This window comes from Cebidichthys violaceus, unplaced genomic scaffold, assembly GCF_023349555.1.
Source record: "Cebidichthys violaceus isolate CVI_PGR_0920_01 unplaced genomic scaffold, fCebVio1.0.p SCAF_23, whole genome shotgun sequence".
NCBI lineage: Eukaryota > Metazoa > Chordata > Actinopteri > Perciformes > Stichaeidae > Cebidichthys > Cebidichthys violaceus.
In genome coordinates this window covers 8,065,906-8,089,222 of record NW_027176406.1, presented here as the reverse complement: position 1 = coordinate 8,089,222, position 23,317 = coordinate 8,065,906, and the positions used below count along the sequence as shown (strand labels likewise).

The window sequence follows — 23,317 nt, the reverse complement described above, 5'->3', positions numbered from 1 at the left end:
GTAGTGGGAGAAAGGAGGATAAATGAGGTGAAAATTACCAGGGACAAACATTGAGCTGCATCATGTTGTGTTCTGTGATTCATTACCCTTAAAATGGGCCTGCAGGCAAGGAGGAAGTAAAGGTTTAAAAATGACCCCAGAAAGTTTGGAGACTTTTCAAAGGAGAAAAGAACACCATAAAGAGAGGAGATTAGTAAGTATTTATGTGTTTCATCACGCCTTTGTTGCTAATAAACCATTACCTGAGTGAGGCAAGATGTGTGTGCACATGAGTAAAACATTTCTGAGGGACTGCCACCCAGGGGTGAAACCAGAAACCAGAACTCAGAAGGGACCCGCTCACCTACCCCTGTGGCAAACCCCACCACCACCTCCTCCAATCCTCTCCTCAATCAACCCTCGCTGCCCTAATCCAGTGTTTACATAAAACGCTGGGCAGTAATGATAGCCATGAGACCATGGACCACCCCACGTCCCTGCACACCCTCCTCTCCCCAACCGCCCCCACCACCTTCCACCGCTAACCTAAAGCTGTTTTCACAGGAGCCAAATACCTTAAATACATAATTAGCGGGGTCATTTGTGCAATGGGGGCCCCAGCAAGGGCATGAGCGTGTCCGTGTAAGTTTGTGGGGGGCACAGAGAGGATGAGGAGTGTAGCGGGGGCAGGATATGAAGACGTGAGAGAGCGGAGGACAAAGACGTGCATTCATGCCTGTGGCCCCGGACAAACTTGGCTGTCGGCATCTTCAAAGGCGTCCTCTGCCTTTCCTCAAAACCCAGAGGCCACAGGTTGGGGCAGAGAGGAGAAACATAACAGGGCGACATGGAGGGAAAGAGGAAAGGGGAGGACGATAGAGGGAAGAGAGGGGTGTAAGTAATGAAGCAAAGGTTACGAGATTGGTAATCTGGGAAGGAAGTACTCGATGCTGCTTCTGAGGGGGTCGAGGCTGTAAACTACGAGCTTCTGTCAATTAGATCTAGGTTTACACTTAGATAGTGTAGAAACACGACATTTACCAAAAGCACAATTTAATTACAGTAAACATGAAAATGGAGGGAGATGATTAAAGCTTTACAATGCATTCGCCACTTTGCACCACCAGCAACATCCCCCATACGACCCCTGGACCCTGAACTCTGACCCTGTGCATTGTGGGTAGTCAAATCACAAAATTCCAGTGGTCCATGTTTCACACTGGGAGACCTCTCTTTTTATTGTTCGACTGCACACACACAGAGCCCATTCAGCAGCCCTCTTCACACCTTGTCTGCCCCTTCGTCCCCCTCTGGCATTGTTTATGAAAGCATGTCCACTTAGTGCTGCCCTGTCTGCCCCCTCTCGCTGTGGTGCCGATTACCCACATCCTGAGTCCACTTCGTTCCCTCTTTTCTTCATGTTTGTTCCTCTCTATACATCCCCTTGCACTCTCACTCCTCATGGTATTCTCGCCCCTCTCTCCTGTGCTCCATCCTCCTCCTCCCTCTTTCCCCACCATGACATATTGCTCTCTACTTCCTGAATACACTGCACACACTATACTGACTCCTCAATCCTGCCCTCCCTTCGTCCTTATGAATGAAGCTGTGAATGTCAGATAAAAACAATAAAATCAATCAAGCCTCTGCTCTTCCTTTTATCTTTACTTTATTCACTTTATCCCCTGTTCTACTGGTTTGCAGAGCTGCTGTCTGTCTGATCCTTTCTCTCTTTCATGTTTTCCCTTTCTTCAGAGGAGGGAGACTTTCATGTCCCTTAGCCCTGGGATTAGGGTGAGCTGCTCAGGGAAAAGTAATAAAGCCCCCAGCACCTACCGTCTGCTGCTGGTGGATCCTGGAGTAAAGCCCAGCTCCTGCTCAGCCTTCAAGCCTGGAAAAGCTCACATTTCCTGTATACACCACCCTCACATCCAGCTTCTGTCCTGCCTCCTGTGGCAGCACCAACACATGTGGACTCCATTCTTGTAAGATAACATAATCTTTCACATTTTTGCATATTTTTCAGCTAGTTGGATGACATTTACTAGAAAGTCTGTCACTAATAAGGGGCCAGGTAAGGGTTTGTTCAAATGCAGGGTGGTCCCTCTTTTCCTCTTTCCTTCTGCCATAGTTTAATACTGCTGATTTACTTAATTCTTACTTTCCATAACCTCACTTAGTGCCCATTAGACTGTCTCTGTATTTAGTGCTGCATTACATCGTTCTATACTTACATTTATCCTAAAATACCATCCTTGAAACACAAACCAAACAAATTATGGGACTCAACATTCAGTGAACAATTTCATAAGCAGAAATATATTTATTGTTGAAAACATAAATATATAAATTATGATTATTGCTGTCTTTATCCAATGGAAGGCCAAAATAAAAGTAATAAAGGCTTAGTGTAATGGCATTTTCTTTAATCAAATAGCTCTAAGCGTGGTCCCTGGTTTACTGAGAACACTATCTTATATGGATGTGAATGCAAGCAGTGATGAAACATCAGCCTTATAAATATAGCACCAGTCAACTGATTGTTAGTTAATTCACAGATGGGCTTTGTGTGATCTGCCATGTTTCATTTAAACTTTTCTCGTTTGACTTTCACTCGACTCACTTCACAGTGACGCACTCTTTCGCCTTTGAACACGGGGTGGAAGACGACCATTGTTCTCGTACTGCGTTGGCCCGGTTACACATTCATCATCGCTGTTACAGGAACCGGTAAGGAAGTAATTGTTTGTTCCATTGGGGCATGGGTTCAGGCCATCACCGTGCTCTTGTCAGGTCACCTCTGAGCACTCATAATCATCTGTCCTGATGGTATGTGGCTGCTTAAGGTGCCAGTACCTTCACAAGGTGGAGTAATCAGAGATTTGCTCTCCTGTCAACAGAGGGGTAAAGCCTAACCAAACAAGGAGCCCATTCATGCGCTTGTCAATTTGCTTTGCTGGCTCATTCACTCTTTAAGGTGGACTTTGCTCATTGCAGGAACAACGTGGGTGCTTGTGAAGCAGAGCGGGCGGGCATCTTCACTATCAATGTTAAGAGTGATGTGGGTAAAAATAGCCTCGTGTAGGAGAGAAATTAGGGATAATTCGGGGATACACGCACACTACAGTTGCTCTAACATGTTTTGTGTGATTGGCATGAACATACTTTAATGTGCTGTATGCATGTTTTTGTGAATATAAAGGACCAGGGCAGTGGCAGACTTTTCTCCCTCGTCTATTTCACCTCCTGCCCACATTTTCGCATCTTTTCCAATGGATTAAATACAGGCATTCAACCACAACAAAAGAAATAAACATCATTCCTGCTTGGATATAAGTAAGCTTAATATATTTCATAACAAAAATAAAGCATCTTCCTGTACTGACTCTCATACCTTCTCCTTGCACACATATATCCAAACCATATACATAAGACTTGACATCATTCAGATATACTGTAATATAATAAGAAACATGGATGACAACAATAACATCGACTAAAAAAAAATGACGTTGAGATTGTGATACTGATGGTTACAAAGAACCGGACCACACAGAACTCTTGTATGTCTCCAAGATCATTAAAACATATTTTTGTTCTTTCTTTTGTTCTGGAAGAGACAGAAAGCAATCGTCCACACATAAATAGTTTGTAAGTAGCGGCGCATCTTCCTTTTCAAATTTAACTGTACATAGCGGGCAAAGTCACAGACCACCAGGGGTCTCAGAGAAGATCTCCTCTTTACTGAGAGCAAACATCCAAAAACTCAAAATGTTTGATACTCCACAGAGGTTTTAAAAAAAAAACACTTCCATTTGTCTCTCTCTTTCTTTCTTTCCATTGTTTTTCCTTTATCTCTCTTTATTTCTTCCTGTGTAAGCAAGAGTCATTTAAACAGGGCAGGGCACTTTTATGTCGCCCAGCTGGAAGTCATCCACCACTGGTTTGGAGTCTGAGCACCGGATTCCCACAAAAGTTTGATCCAACAGTTCCATAGCTGTGTCTGTTGTGCGTCTTGTTCAAACAAATGAATCCCTTTCATCATCTCCTTTCGGCCTCTGTCTGTCCTGCCCGAGCTACAGCATCTTTCTCGTTTCTTCTTAATCAGCGGCAGGGTTCAGTTGTCTGGGTAGGTGGCATTCCACAGACAAAGTCATCATCACTGCTTACTGTTTTTTTTTTTTAAAAGCACCTTTGGCATCTTATTCATTTTTGTCTGTTGTTTGTTTTCAGTCTCTCATCTTAACAGAAAAGTTTGTCCTTTTAAAACGAAGGTCGCTGGGCAGTGGGGAAGAGGACAGAGCAGGTCTCCTGTTGGTGACATCCTCTATTTAGGTCCCTCCCACGTTGAAGTCCCTTGTTCTGATTGGTCTCACCTCACGTCCACTGTGGGAGAGAGAGAGAGAGAGAAAGCTGAGATTAATATCACCATTAAACAAACACAACACGTGGGTTTCATCATGACAAGAAAAAGATTAATTGCGTTTTGTGCCCAATTCCATAACTCATGCATTTCAAACAAGCTGACACAACACACACAAGACCCACAATGTTCTGAATCATGTTTCTCCAGATTTCAAAGACCACACGTCATAATGTACAGTCACACAATCTGTGTGTGTCATTTCATGTGAAAAAGACCAACAGCTGGGCGAGAAAACTTATCTGGTTCATTTTTTTATCTTAGATAATTAAATAATTGGTGATGACAAGTAAAAAGCAGGGGTGTCTTTTAAGCCGTGAAACAAACAGTGGCATACAATGGGTGTTACTGTATAACAAAACAAAAACAGTGCACACAACCACACGACGGGCACTAAACTGTGACACAAAGCATATGTACTGTATGTGGTGTGCATGCTCAGCAGGCCTCAAAATCAGCATGCAGCATTCAGCACAGAGCATGGTACGCCTTAGCCCTCCCTCTTCTCACACTGATTGGCTGTGATGTGATTGGTGATTGTGATTGGCAGGCCCCCCTGTGCCCCGATAGGGCAATCGCAGTGCCAAAAGGTGAGAGGACGCTGTGTTGCTAAAGTCCTACCTGTTCCCTTCACAGCTCTTCAGTGGACTTTGGGTAATGAGTGCAACTTTATTATGTCGCCAATAAATCCTTGCTGGGCCTTAGCTTTTTAGGTTTCCTTTTTTTACCTTTAGCCCTACGGTGGCCTGAAAACACAAAGTCGGGGAGGGTGGATAGGACGGAGGGTTAAAAGCAAGAAGCAGGGTTTATGATACAGAGAGAGGCACAACAGCCCTGGGACAGAAGCAGAGAGTGCAAAGATATAACACTATAAATACTTCAGATGCCTTATCAACACACATCAGCGCTTATCTGCTCCCAGGGAGAGAAAGGCTTCAGATCAAGGCACTGGCGGATTTACCTGCTGTCATGCCAAGCAACCTTTGGACACCCTCCCTTAACACACAGACTCGCATACACTTTCACACGCACAAACACACACACACACACACACACACACACACACACACACATCCTCGTCTAACAAGACACAAACACACAAGCTTTACAGTTTTGCAATAGCAGGCCACCTCACAGGTGTGTCTGTCTGTTTGGAAGCAGTCATAGAAAAAGGTCATCCAGTGCAAAGCCAAAGAGTCAGACAGCGAGAGAGAGAGAGAGAGAGAGAGAGAGAGAGAGAGAGAGAGAGAGAGAGAGAGAGAGAGAGAGAGAGAGAGAGAGAAAGAGAGAGAGAGAGAGAGAGAGAGAGACCGTCAGACAGACATGAGGATCGAGAAACACAATGATGCATGATGACGCAGGGATGAGGGCGGGAGTCAGCCATCAAACTCAATCTCAGTGTGATTTTTCTGCAAAAGGGCAATGCTGGAACACTATTTGGGATTATGTAAGAATAATATACATATTGCATAATATGTTTAAGGGTCACATTTACCTGTTTCTGCATCCGAGTGCTCCACCACATGATGATGTGACGCACACACACACTCCAGGTGGTCTTCTAACCGCACAAAGACCTCTTTCAGCTTGGGTCTCCTCTTCACGTACTCCACCTTCGCTACCTGAAGTGAGGAAGAGAGCAGAGGTTAGCCGCAGAGCCAGCTCCAGCGCCATCATTACTCTTCGCCGTGCTTGTGTCATCAATAAGCACACGCACTCTTTGCCCATCCGCTAACATCAAGAGGTGTAGCGCTGTGACTGATGACTCTTTCATAAACCGATTCATAAAAAAAAAAAACGCCAGTCGTAGCTTCGCCTCCCCGTGTTTGAAGTGTGACGGCAGCATTCCTCAGAGGCTGATGCATCGGGTTCCGCTTGCTGTGTGCTCTATGGGCTGTTGATCAGGTGTGTAAATACTGAATGGAGTGTATGACCTTGTCCAAGCAAGCTCAAACAATGGGAGAGGAGAGATGGAGGGTAGGGGGGAGCGGTGTACGCCCTAAAGCCCAGGGAAGCTTTACCCTGGCAGGAGAAAAGAGGCTGGGATCCCCCCCCTCGCTCCAGGCATGGAGCATCTACATCCAGACAGACACACACCTAAACTCCCTCGCCTTGTTCTGACATGTAGGCAGGTTTTAAACCACATTAATACTTCTTCATAGGTTAGGGAAAGTGCTGTTTAACATGTGCATGCAAGAAATACAGCTTATGTGGTCTAATCTAGGCAGTACAACCCCAGAAATCAGCCTTCCAATGTAACAAACACAAAAGTAAGGCAGGAATTCCGATCCCTCAGTCCAGCTAACACCCTCTCAGGTCTGACCCCCACTTCCCACCCAACAGCTAGTAATGAAAAGGACCAATCCTCGGAGGGTTATGAATAGGCTATGTTGATTAAAGCTTAGATGAAAGCTGAATAGAGAAGGTTGCTTGGAGGTTATGATGATCTTGTTGTGTAACTCTGGGAGGTGGCTACATGCTCTTCCCTCTCTGATGTGAGTGCCAAGGGCAGGTAACCTTCCCATCCACCATTGAGGGCCCGGGGGCCACATGGAAACAATATCCCCTGCTTCACCCATCTTCCTGGTGGCTGCACGAGAGAGGATATTGGCCGACAATCTCCCAGCGCTCTCTGGTGCTATGAACAACACTGTTTTGCAGTCAGCATGAGGCTCACACATGCACAGACGGAGGGCCAAAACTGATGAGAGGCTTTCTTCCTCTATCCTGTGATGGCATACCGCCAAGACTGGCTCTCAGTGGTGAATTAGTCAAGCAGAAAAAAAACGAACATACCAATCCCTGTCTGATAAAACAAAGTAAAATGTTGACATTCACACAACTTGAGCGGCCTCACGTCAGTGCTGTAACAATGACTGGAGGGTCATCTGGGGAGGCTAAAAATCAGGGGCCGTCGGTTTCACCAGCTGCTCCTTTGCAACTGTTTCTTTCCACGGAGAGAAGAGAAAGAGAAAAAAGAGAGGGAGTGAAAAGAGGGTAAGCAAGCAGAGAAGGTATGCAGTGAGCAAACAGAGGACAATGGTGTCTGGGTTGCTGTTATCGGGCCCTGACAGAGAGAGAGAGGGCGGGTGAAAGGGCCAAAGCAGGGAAGAACTGAGAGCAGGAAGGTGGACCGTCATTCTCATTAGGGAACGATGGTGTGTGTGTGTGTGTGTGTGTGTGTGCGTGCGTGCGTGCGTGCGTGCGTGCGTGCGTGCGTGCGTGCGTGCGTGTGTGTGTGTGTGTGTGTGCAAACAGAGGGTGTTATTTAAGGAAGGGGATGGGGGACTGACCATGATCATGACGAGCATTAGATGACATTCATGTGTTACCTATTAACATTTAGTTTCTGGGAACTTTTATTACACTACAGCTGACAGGATAGATAGAGAAGTTATCAAAGGTTTGTTGTTATCTACCAAAAGTGCAGACAGTAACACAGAAGCACACAAATTTCCCAGAAAACCACTGGTAATATTCAATCAAAGGATCTGACTGAGAGATGAAACATGCAGCTGTCTCTGCGGACGGTTCTGCTGAATCTCTGAGCTGAGGGGGGTTCGAAAGTAGCAAGCCGGGGGCCAAAAGAGTCAGCAATGTCTGACACTTCTTACTGAGGCTGATCCTTATGACTAACACACACAAACCCAGACTCTTCTGGCCAAACAAACAGCTATTGACAGACGGATAAAGCGATGAGCCCCCTTGAAGAGAGGCCCAGCGGTAGGCTTGTCTTTTGCCCCTCACACAGCATGGTTAAAAACACTCCCTGCAGGACACACACAAAAGCACACTCACACTTTCATATTTGTCTGTGAATGTCTATAACTGTGCTGTAATCCTGTTCTGCCCACTTTGTCAACACACTCTCTTTCTGTCTTGTTTCCTGTTTCTTGTGTTGACGCTTCAGGAATGGCTTCATGTCTTCACTCCTACAATTTTTCCACTTTACATCCATATTTTATTTTCTCATTTTAAGCCACTTCTTCGCCACACAAAGGACACCGGCTTCCTATCCGGACCAGAGTCAATGACTTCCCACATAAAACATACATCAGAAAGAGACCCCCATGCTATGACGAGGGGCCCCGCACTCTCTTTGTATAAATCAAACCGATCTAAACTCCCTAGAAATCCGGGGCCCTGAGAAGCGGCTGTGGAATGATATCCGATCCAGAAGGTTGGGGTGAGGCAGGGGGCTCTGGGAAGTGCACCCCCTTCGGTTTTGTCCTCAGAGTCTCCGCGGCCCTCTGTGTGGAGCCGATTGTCCCGGTCGGACTAATTGGGAATTCCCTGAGCACGGAGCATTGATGAGAGCATGATGGAGGGGAAAGTTTTACTCCAGCTTTCCAAGGAAAACACGACAGGGTTGTGAACGTGCACCGCGGGCCATCGTAAACTGGAACAGTGACAGAATCGAGCAAAAAAAATATTAAGAATGTACGTGTGTGTTTGGAGAATGGAGGGGTGGAAAGAGGCAGAGTGGGGTGGCAATTCATTCATCAGGAGGGATTCGCAGCACTTGTGCTCCACAAACAAAGAGCTCTTGTTGAGATGCTACAACTTTGAGCAAGTGGAGGAAAGGTGGGGAAAGTTGTTGGATGGGGAAACGTAAAGAAACTTTCTGTATCTCCTTCTGTCTGTCTTTTAAAATCAGACAAAGAAAAAAAGACACCCAGAGGAAAGATTATATGCAGAGGGAGAGAGAGAGAGAGCAAACCACAGAAAACGCAGACTGAACATCAGACAAGAACAACCGAGACAACCTGCTGCTGCCCTCTGCTACAACCCCCCACAACACACCACACCACAACACACACACACACACACACACACACACACACACACACACACACACACACACACTCGGGTGAAAGGGGTTATCACAGGCGGTGTGTGGAGAGGAGAGGAAGCAAGGAGAGTCACTCACAGGTCTCCAATACCACAAGCAACTTCATGGCACACCTCTTTCTCCTCACTTCTCTCTCCCACACACACCTACTAATGTATCACCGGATGTGAATATCTATCTGCCCCTGACCTCATCATGTGCCTCCCTTCCCCTCAGAGACCAAAAGAACCATCGTCAAATATCAAAGAATTCAAAGATGTGTAATCTTTCCATTCATGTTTTGCCCCCTGCCTATGTCTTTATAGAACAATTGCAGATGAGAAATACATTACACGGAGCACTTGAAAGAGTAAATATGATTTTAATGAAAGAGAACAAAAACGATATGGTAAATGGCAAAGACTGGCAGAGGGGTAAAATTAGAGAGTGGGAGATGGCTCTGTTGCAGGAGCGAGACAGAAAGAGTGAGGAGGGAGTGAACAACTATTTCACAGAACAGACAATCAGACTCCGAGACTGAGCGGAGAAGAGAGTTGGAGGGGGAGGATGAAGTCAGAGGGGAAGAGCGAAAGGGAGGACAGGAGAGGAGGAGTGAAGGAAAATACAGAAATGAAGTAAAATATGATTAAAATACGGCTGCTACTTTTCCTGCTCAAGTTGATGCATTCCAGCCGGTGCAGCAGTAGCCAAACTCTCTGGCTTCTGGCGTAGTCGGGACGCTCCCATGGTCTCTGACCCGCCCCGCAACCCCCGCCGTGCACAACACACACACGTTTATACACACACACAAACTCCCTCACCCTTCTTCATCTAGAAGAGTTGAGTGAATCAAAGGGAAAATAATTCACAGCTGCAAGGAACTTCAAACAGGGGGGCCCCTCAGTCCCGTCTAACCCCCCCCTACGTAATCCACAGGACCCCTCTGACGACCATAAATCATGCTCACTGTATCACCGTCACACTGCCTTTTATTTATGAAACACCCCGTAAGTCAGGGTCCCCCACAACCGCAGGGCTACAGCTACTGCTTCCCCCAACACCCGGCTCTGACCCGCTGTCGCTGAGGTAACTGCCAGTGTGTGTGTGTAGGTGTGTGAGTGTGTGTGTGTGTGTGATGGGGTCAGGGCCAGGGCCAGTGCAGGGAGATGTGTGGACCCCCACACTCAGCACTGTGGCTATATCCGCCTGGCCTCTGTCAGCCTCCACTTTGATCCAGCAGCCATCAACACTTCATTACTCTGTGGCCCGTCTTCCTCTTGCTGCCGATTTACACAAATGGCCTTGTCCCTGCGCTGTGGCGGGCAGGTTTACGTAGCATAGAGCGCTCTCTCTCACACACACACACACACACACACACACACACACACACACAAACAATCTCCCTTCTTGGGTTTACACAGATGTGCGCTGATGACCCTCTCTGACCTCACAAAATACTTGTACATACGCTTCAAGGACCATCAAAAGTTTCCAGCTACTAAACCAAACCAAACAAGAGAAACTGAGCTTCATTGTTGGCAAATTATGCCAAAATGATTAGATTAAGGCACCTTATGAAGGCAAAGAAAAGGGTTTGTTGTCATGTTTGGCTCCTATTGATCGTAATTGTGTTTATTTTGAAAATAAGAATATTCAAATACCGTTTACAGCGCAAATACTGTAATTTATATATATATATTCTTACTTTGGGGGACTCAAGAGTATAATTAGCAGCTCATTTATTCTTTCTCCTTGTTATTTGTTTCCATAATTCCAAGCACTCTCTGTGCTGTCCTTGAATCATGAAGAGCACCTCATTTACAGTACTGTCAACTGTGTGTTTGTGCAGCAGAAACCGCAAGAAAACTTTTGGATTTTCCCAGAGTACCTTACTTGTACCACTTGTCTGCCCATGTGGTTTTGTGGATGAGGAAGGAGAATACAATGAACTTAGAGACCAAATCTACTGCAGAAGCCTTAAGAGTTAATGAGTGAGCGGATGAGTGACAGCTCCTTTCTTTGCCTGTTTCATGGGCTGTTTAATCAGCCCCATAGGAAGAACAAACAGAGAGGCATTTAGATTCACACACAGAGACTCACACATTCATACTCACAAAGACTAGATGTGCAAAAGAATGCACATGCACGTTGAGATCTCTTCCTAACTCTTTCTCTATAACCCCCCCCACACACACACACACACACACACACACACCTTGTATACTAGTTTCTTCAGTCCTGCCTGTCCAAAATCTCCAGTTGTTTTATGAGCAAGTTTGTCTAGCAAGCATCGTAGCCAAAAGCACTGAGGAAACTATCAGAAATACTGGACACAGCTGGTAAGATGTGAGGTGGAAGAACAGAAGGAACATCGGAGAAGGAAGTAAAAAAAGACAGGAGAGGGTATAAATTAACAACCAAAGGAGACCAATTATAGAACTAATTCTCTTATTTAATGTCATGGTATTTCATGTCATATCTAGATTCGAACAACTCTGAGAACATTAAGACACAAAAAACGCTGGCAAAATGGCCAAAATGTTCTGCCGGCCTTCAGTGATAAAACACCAAAAGGAATCACTTCGATGGAAAAAAAAGAGGGAGAGCCAAGATGCTGGGATAGAGGGAGTGAATGTGGTGTCATTGAAAGTGCAAAAGGAGGTGGGATGGGGGTGAGGGAGGAGTTAAAGGAATGCTGGGATGATAGAGTCTGAATACATAAAAACTCATTAAGAATTCTGTTTGCCTCTCTCCTGTCTGTTTCCACGACTTTCTGTCTCTCTTTGCATCTCTGCCTCTCTCACTTGATCTCTTTTTGTAATACTTAACCTGCTCTAAATTTCTTTACACAATTCTCATTTACTCTGTCTTTGCTATGCTAAGGCATGCTGACATGAACTGTGATGCAACCTACACACACACGGTTTAGAGATGCACCTAAGAAAATGATGGACCAAAGTGCAAAAGAAGTTCTAGACAAATGCATAAGCAGCGGAAAAGGGAGACCATGTAGAAGAATGAGAGTGACTTTAATATCTGCCCCTTCTCCTCCCTCAGGCTAGTCCTATTTAAAGTTGCAGAAGAGGGGGAATACATAAATAAAGGTGCATTTGAACAAATGCATAGTGGCATGAGATGGAAAGAAACACAACAGATGTGTTCTTTTCCCATCCTTGGCCAGCAGAAGGAAAACAAGTCAGGCCCAGGGTAGACGGGCAACATTTTTAGCTTTCTAATAAATGGAGGGAGAAGCACAAACTGAACCCCTATTCAGACTAACTGCTGAGAGGACAGACAGAAAAAAAAAACTTGGCATGAGACAATGTTTCTCACACACAAAGTGGTGAATGTCTCCTGACCGGAGCGAGCCCTGACGAATGACCTTTCCAGGGATAGGACGCCTCTCGGCCCCCCTCGCCCACGACTGGAAAAACGTCCCCCATGAATCCCTGCCCACCACGCCTGACGGTCCGTCTCCCGTCTGTGTGCTCATTTTGTCCTCAGTGTCACGAGGGGGACACGGCCAAAGTTGCATGGATCACGGCATTCCAGGAATAGCAGAATCTATAGCCTTATAGTGTATTGTCCGTCGTCGTCAGTCTTTCTCCAACCGTCCTCGTCGCTGTTGTCACAGACAGAACTCCTAATGAAGCACCTACTGTCTTGCAGACCGAGAGACTGACAAGCTTGCATTCAGACAGACAGCTTACCGCACTGTGAGTCAGCATCTCTGATCATAAACCCTGTCCACTGGATGCAGTTCCCTGTGCCCTACAATGGTCGTCTTTTCAGTGCAGCGCTGCCCTGAACCAGCTTGACAAGGCGAAGGAGGCAGACGGGGCTGGTATTTGTTTTATTACTCTGCAAGTATATTGAGGCGGCATCTTAAAACCCTGCTTGATGTCCCAGTGCCCATGGTCGGGCAAGATCACAATGATTAAAGAGACAACAGAGTCCAGAGATAGACTCAAAGAGAAACACAAACACAGTCAGAGTGTTCCAGGCTATCCTGTTTATCCCCCGGTTGTCTCTTACTCTTACAGAACAGAGCACATAACTCCCATACCTCCAAACAGAGCCGTGCACCGGCTAACAGTCTGTAGTGTAAATACAGCCGAAAAACGACTCAGCTCCAGCCACGGTGTCTCCTCTGATCCTGAACAGAAGGACATGTTTTCAAGCTAGCGACGCCAAAGAGCCTCTGAGAACAGTGCAACCCCCTTCGATCCCTCTCTCTTTCTCTTTGTCGCCTCGTCCCCTCCAGGCTCCCTGTTTCCAGAAAAGACAAAGGGCCAAACAAACAGAGAGCGGACGAATGGCTGTGCAGTAACCGACGACACTCAGACATTCTCAAGGTACAGGAAACTGTTTCTCCCTCGCTCTCTCTCTCTCTCTCTCTCTCTCTCTCTCTCTCTCTCTCTCTCTCTCTCTCTCTCTCTCTCTCTCTCTCTCTATCTCTCTCTCTCTTTGTCTGTCTGGCTGTCTTATGTCTGGCAGGAGCATCCCTCTCTGGTCAACCCTTCAACAGATGTCCCAGCTGAAGGTGCCAACAGCCCTCCCTCCCTGTCCTTCCTCTCTTTCACTTCCTGGCACAGCCGTCCTGGACTCTCGCCAAACATGGGATAGAGTGATGAGGAGAGAGGGTGGTGATCGGCTGTAATGGAAGGAGAGAGGGGAGGGGGCAGCAGAGGTAAGGTGGCCACTATTTGGGAACTGGCCAAGGAGGCTCAGAGGAGACTGGTTGATTGAATTGAAGAGTAGCAGTGAAGTAAAAAGGGTGGAAAGGAGCATGAAGGTAGGCAGGTCAACCCAACTTTACCTCTCATATGATTTACTTACCTGGTGAGAAGGAAAGTGGTGGAGATTTGTGAGTGGAAATGAGTGTGTTTGTGGAATGAATGAGGTGAATATGATTGCGTGTTCAACCCTGCACTAATGATTTGGGTTGATTGTAAGGATATGACTTTTCAGCAAGTCAACAAGTTTGCACACAATCTTGCCAGGAGGTGTGTGTGTGTGCGTGTCTTACCTTAACGGTGCGATGGTGCTTGCGGGAAGGGTGACAGCGCATGTTGCTTGTGTTGCAGCAGCCTGTGCAGCGCTTCACCTCCACACAGGGCGGCCATATCAGGAAGTTGGCAGACGTGGGATCCACCTGGCTCCTGGGGATCTCGTAGATCACCGTCCGCGTCTTACACACCGCCGGGACCGCCTCCTCTGCTGTAAGAAAGACAGGGAGAAGGAGGAGCCCGGTTAATGCGCCTGGTCTGCATGGGTGTTCGGTGACACATTTTCCGAATGCATGCGCGTGTTGTATTGTTGGAAACCGTCCTTTTCACTTCCAGCTGCTTTATGCATTCCTTCGCTGCTCATTATTTGATGACTCACTTGACGTGGGAGCTGTTCGTCTTACCTCGGATCACACCCAACCTCCTTTAAGGATGTTAAGAAGACAAGCTATCCAAAAAGCTGATCTCATATCGGCTAAGGAGCTTTGGGATGAAGTCGGTGAGACAGAAAGTGACTGCTCCTTTGTTCAGAGTCCTAACTGGGGTTAATGCAGCGTTACTAGTCCAGAAACCTTTATGTCCGTCGGTGGGAAATCTAATAACGGCCTTTGACCCTGTTGGTCATAGTGAAAAGAGGAAGGCAGTGAGCATTCATTTCAGATTAAATGCTTTGACAGGCACTCACACGTAAAGATGTGACAGAGGGTGTACAGTAAGATGGCATTAGGTCGTAAAGATGATATGTGCATGTACAGAACGTGAGGGCTTTTGTGGACAGCTGCCAAAATGGTATATGTATCAAACACTTATGATATGGCCACATACATGAAATACAACCAGCCACTTTACACTGTGTCGCTTTAAATGCTGTACTGCTGCGAGGGCTGTGGCGAACACGCAGCCAGTCTTAACACACACATTGCACACTACATGGTATTCTCTATTCCTCGATCAGATATCATACCGCGTGGCGTTTTATGAAGAAATCTGACTGAGAGCCCAGGCGAGCTGCAACTTGAGCCCTGAATGCCTGGAATTTCCACGCTCAAGGATATATTTCTCTCCTGACGCGTGTGTCTTAGATCTGCAAGCCCATGGCCAATTAAAAGGCTTCATGTCAGACGTCCTCGTCAACCTCACACACCAGTCTCGTTTCTCATGATTCCTTGATTGCCATAAATACTGGGTAGACGTCTTCATTAGGGTAGCTTTTATCCACAGAAAGGCCATATAAAAGCCACTAACTATTAGCTTTGTTTGACATGTGTGTAAAGTGATCGGTTTCATCTCCTGGGAACTCAAATGTCAGTTTATTTTTAGGGCACTATGACACTGTAATAAGTCGTGCCAAGTTGTGATGTGCAGCATATAGAGCCAAATGTAATCATGATGCAACTTCTTAGCTGCACAGTGAAGCATATAATATTCATTCAGTCTTACCGATGCTCCTCTTGCGTCGGCTGTGGAGCTGGGAGCTCTTCAGGTCATTGTAGTAACCGTGATGACGGGAGTAGTTTTTCTGGTGGTTGTGGTGCTTGTGGTGCTTTGGCTCCTCGATAACATTGTTTCCCGTACCTCGTCAAAACAGAAGGTAGCCTCATTAATGAATGTTACACAGAGGGGAAGTAAAAAAAATCGTTTTAAACCAATAAACCAGCGATGAGTCGGTTAATCACAGTGCTGACTGTGGTGGGTGGCTTGCTAGGCCTCACCAGAAGGCTGAATGTGATCCGCTATTGATGTTTTATATACCCCTTCCACAACTAACAATGTGTTGGTTAGTCACACGACCCTAATGAGATGGTAACTTCCTACTGGCCTCTTGTGCTGTATGTAACACATGCTTTGATTCCCTGAAGGGCTTAGGGTTTCGTTCAATATGATGGCTGGCAGGGCGACAGCTGATGATGTCACAAATTGAAGTAAATAGTGCAGAGTACACATGGTACAGGCAGGAAGCACACATTACACAAACCTCTGTGTAATTGCAAGCTTTGTGCGTCAGCCTAACTCACTCATTTGGTTGAACTTTCCCAGCAGGAATAAAGTATCTAGACGCAGGTGAGTCAGCATGCTCCTTCAAAAACAACCAGCTTTCACAGACAAACTGCAGACTAAAGTGGTCGTTGCACAGGTGGTACTCAGCTGCCATTATCCCTGCACCTAATTGGTGGTTTGGTGTCTCTCATTTACCTGAAAATGTTTGCTTTTTCAATCATTCAGCCGCTTGGAAAAGTAAATGTTTTGTTATGCTGCAGTGATCCAGACTAATATAGCCAGCTCAGCATATTCACAGTCATGGTCATCTGATAAAGATTGCTTGTTTTGGTCCCCACCCAGAATACAAGTTGGATTACAGAAGAGTGCCAGAGCAGCTATAAAGCGATAAAGCTTGTTCGCAGGATACAGCCCTTTCCCAAAGAGCAGAGTCTGAGAGTGTTTGCTAAGTGGGTGGGTCTACCTGTCTGTAAGTACAGCATACCCATCAGGCTGACACAATCCTACACCTGTACACCTAACATAAAGACACACTCACAACTACACAAACTCCTCTCATTATCCTCTGTAACAATGTACACCAGCACAACAAAGCTTAGCCACAGGCAAACACATTGCCCTCGTCCAGCTCCTTTGTGCTCTGACCAGAGTCATCTGAAGGGATTTCCTCTGCCTATACACAATCCACCTCTGGGATTGGGTGTTTATTTGCTTTTGGATGCCTCCTTTTTTCAGGTCTGCTCCTCAGAGAGAGTGGAGGGATTTTCTCTTAGCCTGTCGTGCCGTCAGTCAGACAGCCAGTGACCCAGAACTAAATGTCCACAGGAAAGAAGTGTCAACTGCAGCTGAGGAACAGTGTACGGACACACATGAACATGCCGTATATATGTCGTACATAGTCTCCATATATGTGCAAACACACCTAGACTGTCTGCATTGCAGGTGGACTCATTTTGACAGCTGGAGGATTTTCCTACCTGACAACCTTTTAACACTGCGGGTCACTGACAGAACTCCCACTGTGCCTCCTCTCTCTCCACCACACCTATCCCTCTCTTCATCTCCCCCCTGTCAGAGAAGGACTGGAGTGAGGGAGGGCGTCACACTGTGACCACTGGAGACAGTTTGTGTCAGAGCTGACAGGAGAAAGGGAGGGAGAGCATAAAGAAGTCCTTTATAGACTGCAGAGTCCTTTTCTCAGCACAATAAAAGGACCTTTCTGAGGGTGTTTTCTTTGCGCTAAAAGGAGGAACATGGGGAACGAATGCAATCAGAGTGATCAGGCAGGAAGATTCAGGAGAAAAATAGAGAGAAGAGAGAAGTTAAGGGGGGCACAAATAGAAAGAGAGTGAGGGGTTTGTTCCTCTGTTGGTTCCAGGTGAGTAAGAAGCAATAACATGCCCGGAACGTCGCGAAACTGAGACAAGAGAAAAGAGGACAAGAGACAGTCTCTCACCATGAATCAGGCTTTCATGACTCGCAAATTACTCCCTCCATTAGCTGAGGGCCCCGGCTCCCTCCCTTTACTCCTCTGCTCTTTCTTTCTTCCTCTACTTGTACATCATGTTTCGGACTTCAAGTGCCTCCATAATTCTCTCTCTTTGTCTGTCTTCCTTGTTTCTTCACTTTCAACAGCTACATGCCTGAGTTAGTACAAACGTATTATTTTAGGTCACATGGGCGAGGTGTGAAATCAGGTGGGAAGCACAATGAATTTGTTTTTTGAGGCACTGTAATTCATAGGAAGTGCTGCCAACTGTACACACTGTGAACACTCTGCCAGCTTGTCAGAAAGCGGACTGCACAACAACTTGCAGCCTTTCTGAGGGAAGTGTAGCAGAAACACAACCTCCAGTATCCTCCTGCTCCCTCCTCCACCTCTGCTCCACGCCAAGAGTCAGGTTCCCTTTTCTGTCAAAGTCCTTCACTGAGAGAGATAAGAGCGGGCAGGCCAGGGGGCCGTCCAAGGAGGGAGACGGGGTTAGAGAGGAAGAAAAGCGAGGAGAGGAGCACCTCAGGGGCCAGACAGCCATCTGCAGACTTCAGCGGGGTCATCTCATCTGTCAGTCAAAGCAGGAGACACCATCCAAGAGGATGTGTGCTCATAGACTCGCACTGAGCAAAGCAGCGCTAAATGACAAACACAGCCGCAAGAATAGCCCTGCAGGCGTTCCCAGGGATCCTGACACATATATATATACATCCTTACAGACCAAATTATCTCAGATCTCAGATAGTGACAAAATTATATGATAATGACCTAAACAAAATAATCAAGGATTTCCTGGGTGTGACCTTTAAAACGCAGCATCAGTCCGTGTTACATTTTCCAGGTACCAATGATCAAAGGTTTAAACCAACACCTCATATAAGCCTTTCCTTTCTCCTTCCCTGGTTGACATGCTATGCTATGTACAGTTCAGCCTATACTGGTAGCTTTACTGTCCTGGCCATCTGCAACAAAAGCTCTGAAAATACCCCTCTAGCTGGCGTCAAAGGTCTTTTAATGGGCTCGCCTGTGCCGCCAAGCTGGCCGTCAGACAGATTTATGTCCTCGTAATAATAATCAGCCTACTACTGTTACCCTGCAAAACATTCCTGTGTTTGAAGAAAGACATGTTAATTCAATTATAAACACCTCTTCTCATGCTAGAAGCAAAACCAGGGATCTATTCTGGGCTCAACATAAAGTTGGGAGATCACTGCTGTGGAGTACAGGTTGGTTTGATTGTGAATTAATAAATTAAACACACTAATAATGTGGGGCTATTACTCATCCTAATTGATGCGCCCATCAGAAAAGCAGTCATGTGGTTATGCAGAAGAATACTTGAGGCTACTAATGAGCTATGACCATTGAGGTAGCTGACATGATTTGGGACTGTTAAAGCAAATTTTGTAAATATCTATTTCCAACAACAAATCTTTCGGGGAGAGCCCTGAATTTGATATATGGCCAAAGCCTGTGTAAATAGAGGCTCATGTGAAGGCAAACAGCTTCTTCCAGCGCACCCCTGTAACTTAATCTAGGACAGCCTCAGATACACCGGTCCCCCATCACAGAAGAAGCAGCATCTCTAAGAACCTGAAGCTGAGAGGAACCTGCCTGACCGGCGAGCCGCTGTCTCTGTTTACAGGGCAACATATGTGGCGGTCTGGGTGCTATAAAGCCAGGTTATTGCAGCAGCTGAAAGAATATGCACAACAACAAAAAAAAAGCCTGCCAGTGAAAGTCCATCTTTGTCACATGTGTACAGTAAACACACCTATCGAGGTAACTGCTTTATCACACACGCCAGGATTGATTTCAGGGGTAACAACTTGTAATAAGCAGAATGTGCCAAAACAACAGGTGTCCTTGTTCTTTCACTAAATCCACTAAACCTGAAGGATTGGCAGAGTCTATACATCTTATTTACTCAAATGTGACTCAAACATCAGTTACCTATGTCACTTGTTAGACACAAGTGGATCCGTGAATGCTGACACTATTATCAGTGGTTCCTGTGATTCATTTTTACAAAATTCACCTATCCATCAAGCAGTGGTACTGAGCATATTGCAGTTTAAATGACAACAAGGCAGGCATGATTATTTTAGAAATAACCTTTGTATACATTTCTGTAATAGTTATTTGGCTTGATCCTTAAGCGAGCACATTTTGCCTCACTATACGAATATATATAGAAAGTCCCCATACCATATGCAGGTGTATCCTACTACCAAGAAGGCTATGTTTAAAAGTGAGGCCACAACAGAGCAAAATTCTACAGCTAATAAAGGCATACTGCTTATGTAATTATGCTGCAGCTGTTTTTAGTACCACCCTCTACTCTGTGTTGTCACATCCACAATAGCAGTGTCACATGTGAACAACATCTAGGGCGTCGGGATTAAACATGTCTGTGAAAGTATCAAGAGGCTGAATTTACCTACGGAGTCAATGTCCAGTAGCCGCTGGAGGTCGCTGATGCTGTGGATTTCACTGTGGGACAGTCTGTCTATCAGCTCCTGGGGAAACTCCACTTCCTTTAGGGGGCGGCGAGGGGGGGACAGAAAAATAAACAAGAGATGAAGGTTAGAGATGTGTCGAGTCAGTGGTAAAACGTTTGTGTAATTGTTTGTCTGTACAAGTAAACGTGCAGGGTTCAAACAACCACCAAGAAGATCACTGCTAGAACAATTTTGCAACCATGTGCGAACTACAGCTAGCAGATCTATCCTATTGCCATAAATCCCCCTCATACACGGAGAGAAGGTGGCGCCGAACCCCCTTGAGAAATTATGCAATTAAGGGAAGCCTGTATGCTCTGCAAGAGAGCAACGTTGCAGGACTGGAAAGTAAAAGTAATTCATCAGAAATATAGGATCTTCTGAGTAGTCTATCTCTCTCTCTCTCTCTCTCTCTCTCTCTCTCTCTCTCTCTCTCTCTCTCTATATATATATATATATATATATATATACTACTCACGATATTTACAGGACAATGATGGTGGGGAACCATCATAAATATCATAAATTGAAAACATGTTAATTTAGCTACTTCTTTGACAATTAATTGGATGCCGAATTAATAAAATGACCGACTTGAATTATTGTTTGACTAATCCTATTCACTGCGGCAAGATGAAACGACATTAAACCGTCGGAATTTTAACTGCACCACGGATCGGGGCGACGTCTACCCGTGTGAACTGCAGCTCGCCACACTTTGCACTTGTTGCGGTCATGCAGGCACCTCAAAGTTAACGCACAGCCTTACACGAACAGTTGCTATTTATATCGCCCGGAGCGGTTCCCATGAACGCTTAGCCCAACCAAAACGTTTGCCCAGTTGGCTCGGGCTACAAAACAGATTTGGCACAAACGCCAAAAATAACTGTGATATGCTTCCAAATGCAGACGCGATGTTGGTTCTCAAAAGCGAGTAGTCACTGCCCTCATGATAGCTGGAGCTGATGTGCTATTTGGTCATTCTCGAAAAATGAATCCATGTTCACACTGCTTTTATAATAGCGTCTCAGTCTATACCCTTATTATGATTATTAAAAGACAGTTTGTATCGGTTACAGGTCGAGTCAAATGAAGAAATGATTAAATTATAACGGCTCATAATCGTATCTTCTAGGCTAAATTCACCCTTCAAACCAAAAACCTTTCTCTGGGCATGAAGTTGTGGTGTGTAGCTGTTGGAGAAATGCGCGCTCCGTGGGAACTTTGCACCCTCACAGGAATACAACCCCGCACCACTGTGTGTGTGTGTGTGTGTGTGTGTGTGTGTGTGTGTGTGTGTGTGTGTGTCTATCCGGCCCCGCACTGCCTAGGATTTGCAGAGTCCTACTAACTTTACCTCAGAGGTGGCCAGCAGTAGGTACGTCGTCCACAGCAGGAAGTAACAAAGTGCGGCTCTCATCTCCCTTTAATTCAGATTTAACCCCGAACGAGAAAAAGGTGCTATTCTGTAGGAGCCGCAGAATCGCTCCTGGCCCCACAGGATCCACAACCATCCCCTCGGGGGGAGAAACCGGGGTGTCCGAGCTGCTCGGCGGGCTCAGTCAAACTCCGTGCACTTGCTTGCAACTGTGAAAAAACTGAAGAGGCTGGACTCTTGATATTCACATTGGACTGCGTCCTCTTGAACAAGATCTGTGCGGGTGCTCGACACACAGCTCCTCAGGCGCAAGTGGGACAATCCTAAGAGACAAGTCTGAAGAGCATTGCACTTGTCCTTCACCCTTTAACAAACCAGCTTCAAACTTCAACCCAGTCTACTGAAATATCAAACAAGAAGCGCAGCTGTTAGAATTAACCAGAATCAAGACGCACGTTTTTCTAGGATAGTATTTAATAGTCCTGGAAGAATATAATCCAATCGAGCAAATCCTCTTGGAAAGTCACAAGGGAGAAATTTGTCCGTGTTGTGCTATCCAGAGCCTGTCTTGCAGCAGTCTGCACAGGTCCTTGACAGTGTGGGACTCTGAAGTGAATGGAGTCAGAGCGCTTCTGAGCCGCTGGATATAGAGAGCCAGCAGCTCCGTGCCCGTTGCGCCTCCCCTCTCGTTTCGGTGATCGTGCATCTATTCAGCGAGGGGAGCTGGTTGGCTGGTTGGATGACTTAAGACTCCACGTCCCCATCCCCCTTCAGCCCGTATATGTGTGTGTGTGTGTGTGTGTGTGTGTGTGTGTGTGTGTGTGTGTGTGTGTGTGTGTGTGTGTGTGTGGGTATTCCCTTCAGCACAGAGCCCATTCAGAGATTCAGGTTGTAATTTATATTGATTATCACTGATTTGAAAGGATGCAAAACTGACCAATAATTATGGACGAACTGAGAGAAAAAGGATGAAGATGCTGATGAGGATGAGACGTCTGTCCTAATTAGTTTTGATTGGATAACAAATTACGGGCAGAGAAAGTCAATACTAAATTTCATATTAAATCATTCAGGATGATTTTAAGGATGTAATCAGATGGACAAAGTGAACAAAAATGTAAAAGATGATGATTATTATCATAAAAGTGATGACTCAGTGGTGACTCATAGTAACACAAGCTCTCTTTTTGTGCCTTTGAGTTGAAGCAAAATAACCTTTGTATGTGCCATTCCCGGACATTGAGCACTTTAGCACAAAGAAATATATAAACATGTCTGTGAGTGTATGTGATGATGACATAGATGATGAGCATTTAACGCCTCGGGCGCAATTTTGGGACACAGGAAGCAACTAGTTAGCAGCAGGTTAACGACAGACTGGTCTTAACTTGTCGTGAGGAAGCTGGAGGCTGTGCTGTGCTGGGAGGTCTGGGAGGAGAGCCCGAGGGCCTGATAAACGAGACATACCAACAGGAGCAGAGACAGAGACAGTGTGCACGCACGTTATCAGCCAGAGGTGACAATCAACAGGGAGCCATAGGTCAGCCAACCAGGTGGTCTGCCCTCCACCTTGTCCATTCAACTGGATCACATAGCAAGAGACCAGCCTGAAGGCGCTGTGGCTGGAAACGCTGCATGGAGAAAGAGCTCCAGCAGCTGGTGGAGTAATTAATGTAACTATTTTAATAAGCCAGTGAAGCTCAACT

At 45.9% G+C, this 23,317-nt stretch overlaps 1 protein-coding gene across 4 annotated transcripts; it reads right to left on the bottom strand.

Annotated features, from left to right (window-relative positions):
• Nucleotides 1-2,270: 2,270 nt before the first annotated feature.
• On the bottom strand, nucleotides 2,271-22,222 carry pdgfab (platelet-derived growth factor alpha polypeptide b). 4 transcript variants are annotated; one of them, XR_011103606.1, is made up of 7 exons: nucleotides 21,591-22,222; nucleotides 20,173-20,269; nucleotides 15,683-15,817; nucleotides 14,263-14,453; nucleotides 5,898-6,024; nucleotides 5,024-5,148; nucleotides 2,271-4,365 (listed from the first exon to the last, which is right to left on the bottom strand). XR_011103606.1 is itself a non-coding variant. In XM_068718589.1 (6 exons), exons 1-6 carry the CDS (start codon nucleotides 21,651-21,653, stop codon nucleotides 4,352-4,354), a joined length of 627 nt encoding a protein of 208 aa, XP_068574690.1. In that variant the 5' UTR covers nucleotides 21,654-22,222; the 3' UTR covers nucleotides 2,271-4,351. The 4 variants fall into 4 exon arrangements, 2 of the variants coding, with proteins under 2 accessions (XP_068574690.1, XP_068574689.1); XR_011103605.1 differs by lacking the exon at nucleotides 2,271-4,365 and adding an exon at nucleotides 5,364-5,549 and having other exon boundaries at nucleotides 5,106-5,148; XM_068718589.1 differs by lacking the exon at nucleotides 5,024-5,148.
• Nucleotides 22,223-23,317: the final 1,095 nt, after the last annotated feature.